The following is a 5160-nucleotide window of genomic DNA, read 5'->3' on the forward strand; positions in this document are numbered from 1 at the left end:
ATATTAATATTATTAACTTCTTCAAAATGAATGGGCCTTACCTTATTTCTTGGTGTAACAGCAGTACTAGAAAATTATTTACAACTATTAGCAAAGCACGGTGTCGTCTTCTTCAACAATGCTTAAAAATAAGACCCAAACTTGACTAAATGAGGCCACTGTTTTGGTTTATGGGTTGTTTGTTTGTTTTGTGGGGTTTTTGTTTCATTTTGTTTACAAACAGACTACTGGACAAATATTTAGATTTAGTGAACACTCAAAATTTAAAAATTGTACAGAGTTCCCCCAAAAGCAAGTTGTTTACTCAGATCTCACCAAGAAACATCTGAATTTCTCCACATAAAGGAAATCACTAATGAAAACCCAGCTGAATAAAACTGAAGATGCTCCGTGTAGGTAAAATTCCAGTGAGTTACCAAGCTATAATTCAAACAAAAGGCCTCCAGTTTGGTGACAGCACACAATAAACCAAAATTTGGCCATGCTGTTGATGCATGTCCTAGCCACAAACCCCTCCCCTAAACAAAACAAAATCATCTAATTCTCCACTATTTCCCAATCAAGCAACACATAAGTCCCTCATTCCTTCTCATGTTATACTGATAAGTTCAGTCTTTTTCCACTCAGGACTGAAATGTTTTTGTCTAATCCAAATTATTGGGATTAGGAATTATCAGGTGAGATTTAAGGATTTATGACATACTGAAGGTCAGACTAAATGACATGGTAGTCAGCCTGGCTTCACATCTTCCTTATGCAACTACGAAGCTTTTCATTGGTGGGAATAAAAACATAATTGGTCCTTTTGAATTAAACTGTAGACTTTCAGGGACTCCTGGAAACAGCAAATAAATTTAAGATGTCCACTGGTTCTGAGGACACAGCAGGCAAAGACAAAAAAAAAGCATGTCTTTATTCTTCACCAACTGCAGACTGTGGCAACAAGTAGTCAGTGCCCTGTCTCCAGTTTACTGAAGCCTTCTCTATTTTCTAGTTACATCTAATTGGGGCAGGTGATACTTTGTCAAATTCTGTTTGACAGAATATATGCAAGTGTTGAAGCTAGAGCAACATCATAGTCACAAGAAATCAGCACAGAATATTGGTTATTACAAATATTTCTCTGGCAGAAATACCAAACTCTATGCCTTTAGCAAGTAATTTCATTTTCAGAAAAAAAAAAATCTAGATTCAAATTAATCTGTTATTCGTAATGCTTTGGATGACATAAGCTTCTGCTAAAACCACTTAAGCACTTATGAACAATACTCTGGGTTTAATCTCTATTTCTTTACCACAAGAATTAAAATAGTTTATTTCCATCATGAAATGTTACTTGTTCTGAACTAGCCAGTAAAATTTTGGTCTAAGTCCTTCTGTCTTCTGTCCAATTTTCCTGGTGCAGATGACTGCAGATAGCAAGGTGAGCTATCAGTTTAGCACCTGCCAATGAGGGCAATCTGGAAGTAGCCCAGAGACAGAGTACTCGCGACTAGTTTGTGCTGTTACCAGTGGAGATTCCATTAATCTGCTTCAAGAGAAAGCAGCCTGCCACTCATATCTGAGGCCTTAGACAACGTCATCCGAACACACTTCTTATAAAAAGGTTTACTAATGATGACTCTCACATTCAGTTTTCCTTCTTGTAATAAATTGTTTCAATGCAAGTGGAGAACATAAACTGAATATTGTGCCATTCTACAAGACTCAGCCCAGACAGGCATCCTGTTACATAGCAACAATGATTTATACGTGAAACATTTCATATATATAACAGCTCTATATGGAAAAATCCAGAAACATGTAAATAGTAGCATTAAAGACATTGCTTTGATTTTTGTAGTAACTAGGAAGTTATAGGAAGTCGTGGATGCCCCCTCCCTGGAAGTGTTTAAGGCCAGGCTGGATGAGGCTTTGAGCAGCCTGGTCTAGTGGAAGGTGTCCCTGCTGATGGCAGGGGGGTTGGAAATAGATGATCTTTAAGCTCCCTTCCAACCCAAACCATTCTATGATTCTATGATGTTTCTATGATTCTACTGTGTTCTCGCATCCAAGGTTGTGAAAATAAAATGTTTGGTTTGCTATATTAGAAGCACAGAAACAGTGAGAAAACATTAAAGGTTTCATTCACCTCTGGCATGCTCACCCAAACATTTCACTTGTTATTTTTAGGTTCATTGCTATGTATTGCAACTGCAGAAAACAATCAAGGAACAACTTAAAAGTCATATGATAAAGCAATTCTAGAAAGTTCACAGTAAACACTAAATTTTTTCATCATCTCAGGAGTCTTAGGATAAACCCATTATTAATGGCAGAAGGGATGACACAGAACAACAATAATTTTTCATGTTTTTGAAAGATGACTATACAGCAGGAGCTGCATCTTCATTACTTTATATTAAAACCATTATTAAAAGAAACAGCACCCAATATAAAAACCCTACAAATATTTTGCAAATATGTAGGAAAGTCAGGTGCTAGGTTTTTAAAATATACTAAATACACTTAACTCTCATAACAAGGAAACAAACTTCTTAAGAGTCAGGCATAGTTTCATACCTGATCGAAAACACTCAATGATCTGTTGAATACCGGATTTTGATGTTTGCAGAGGCTGCTGTAGTAACGGAGGATCGCCAGGTTCCAACAGATGCACTGGAACATGTAAAAGCAAAATAAGCCATTAGAGAACACTCATGTGATTTTCATTAAGTTATGGATTTTCTGTGCATACAGTAAACTAGATAAAAATAAAGGCTGAGATGACAGTAAAAGTTGTCTTACTCAAAAATTTTCACCTATACCAAATTAAAAAACAGCCAATAATGAATTTTCCAGCCACGATACCTCTGACAGTTTGCTGTGATTTTACTTAAATAAAATGTGTACTCAAAAAATGTGTATCAAACAAAAATGTATAAATATACAAAACTAAACTGACTCATTAGAAACTTCCACCAATTAAAGAAATTCCCCAGAACAATCTACTTGACTCCCATCATTCAAACCAAAACAGACGTACAAAAAAGCATAATCAAATACTGTACTTCACAGCACACTACGATTTCAGTGTTGTCAGTACACACACCTAAGCACTGAATCCAAATCTAAAGTAGCAAAGAGCAGAAAAAAGCACAAGTATATCTAAGTTGTTTGTACCAAAACAGCTATTATAATATTTTTAACAAAAAAAAAACCCAAAACAACAAACATCACAGTCAAGAAATGCTTCTGGTTCAAGCAAACTGCTGAAGTAATATCTTATTTCTGAAGTTTCATTTCACATCACAGTGTTTGTAAAATCTATTGAAACGAAAACATTTATTGATCAGGATGATTACTAGTTATTCCAATACACAGTATTTATGTGTATGAAAATTAACAGCATTCCATCGCTGTATATGCACAAGGCAATTAAGCTTTGCCCAGAGGGAAAAACAAGTCTAAATTAATAAGAGCACTTATTGAAAATGTGTTTGCAAAATCATTAGTTAGCTCTTCTTGTTAATTTCTCATTGACAAAATAACTAGTTTTGTAGTTCATAAATCAGCTCCTACTTTATCCATTTGATTTGATTTTCAACCTCATTGTAAGGTTTCCATTTCTAAATGTAGCACTGAGCATCTCTAAGAAATGTATTTTTAATAAAGAGCAGTAGAGGCATACTGTAATATTATGTAGAGATATGAAGTGCAAATGGATTAAACACATTTTGACAGGAAATTTGTTCTAAAAGATGTAAGGTTAGAAATAAATTTTGAGCTGAAAAGAACATCAGAAAGAAAAGAAGGAGAGAATGAACACTCCACCCAACTACGCTGGCCCCATAATATACCATTATATATACGAACACGTAACAACCATTACAAATCAGCTAATCGTTTGGGGATCTCTAACACAATGACATATTGTATTCTACTAGCCTACTCCCCATTCTTCAAAATAGTATATTTTAGTTTGTATTCTGCCTCTAACATGCATGTGCAACACCCACTGACACCAAGAGGAGTGACATACATGAAGCAGACATAACACACCACTGTTATTTGTAAGGCAAGAAAAGTATTTTAGCTTTCTTAAAGCATTTTAACAACTCAAAATCACTTCATCTTAAACACAAAGAAATGTTTCTACTATCTGAATAATACCTACTCTCAAATTACCTTTAATTAAAGGAGCATTATCAAAGTTGCCACACTTATGCTTTCAACTGTTAATTCCCCAAACTGATGCCTTTCTTTTCAAAACACGAGTGAAAGCATCCAAATAACAAACTCTACAACAAGAAAGGAATCAATTTCCTTTTAGGCTACCAATTATAATAGGAGGTAGAACAATTACAAAAAAATGTAGCAAGTTGGCTGAACCTTCAAAGTATGGATTATACTTTCCACTGATGGCATCTTCCATGTCATACAGCAGTGGAATACAAATACACACATTAGGACTTTGGGGTTTTTTTTCCTCCTTTGAAAATAAGACCTTTGAGTTCACCAGAGCTCACCAGAGAAGATGTAAAGCAAAAATACAAACACTGAATGCAAGAGATTGCCAGAAACATCATTTTACAAAAAATTCAGACTATTTCACTTTTTGGAAACAAAAAGGCCAGTTGTTTTACACAATTTCTTGCTTTCCTCTGCTCACTTCATACAATACCTATACGGTCGCTTGGGGATCATCACACATCCTGCAAAAACTGAGAAATTACCCTCCTGGAATAATTTCAGCATAACAGTTTGAGAATATTAAAAAAAATTTCCAAACAAAATTCAGAATTTTTTTATATCCCAAACTGTCACTAATGATGCACATTTGCAACTTCACAACAGTTTCCACATGTTTTTAACGAAGGAGATAAATAAAACAGCCAAAGCATCCCACACCACTGTACCTGGTTCACAGCATCCATGGTGATGGTGGTCAGTCTGACAACACTTGTCCCTTAGAGGCATTTTCCGTGCGCACGACCTACTTTCCTTCTACATCCAGCAGCTCGTTTCTGCTAAAATAAGCAAATTAACAGTCAGCCCCGAGGAAGTGGCGGCTCGGGACAGCGCTACCCCCGCTTCCCATGGCGGCACGGCCGGAGCAGGCCGGGCGGCAGCGGCACCCTGCGCGCAGGAAAAAGTTCCCATTGTTTACGGCAGGTCTCA

At 36.1% G+C, this 5160-nt stretch overlaps 1 protein-coding gene across 1 annotated transcript in view; it reads right to left on the minus strand.

Annotated features, from left to right (window-relative positions):
- The window catches only part of ZNF800 (zinc finger protein 800), a 13956-nt gene extending 8947 nt beyond the window's left edge, over window positions 1-5009 (minus strand). Inside the window, exons 1-2 of the mRNA XM_010169006.1 lie at window positions 4899-5009; window positions 2563-2658 (exon numbers count right to left, since the gene is read on the minus strand). Coding sequence (XP_010167308.1) covers window positions 2563-2658; window positions 4899-4959 — 157 coding nt within the window. The 5' untranslated portion in view covers window positions 4960-5009. The remainder of the gene's footprint in view (window positions 1-2562; window positions 2659-4898) is intronic.
- Between the last annotated feature and the right edge of the window lie 151 nt (window positions 5010-5160).

Source organism: Antrostomus carolinensis, unplaced genomic scaffold (genome assembly GCF_000700745.2).
Source record: "Antrostomus carolinensis isolate BGI_N321 unplaced genomic scaffold, ASM70074v2 scaffold20955, whole genome shotgun sequence".
Lineage (NCBI taxonomy): Eukaryota > Metazoa > Chordata > Aves > Caprimulgiformes > Caprimulgidae > Antrostomus > Antrostomus carolinensis.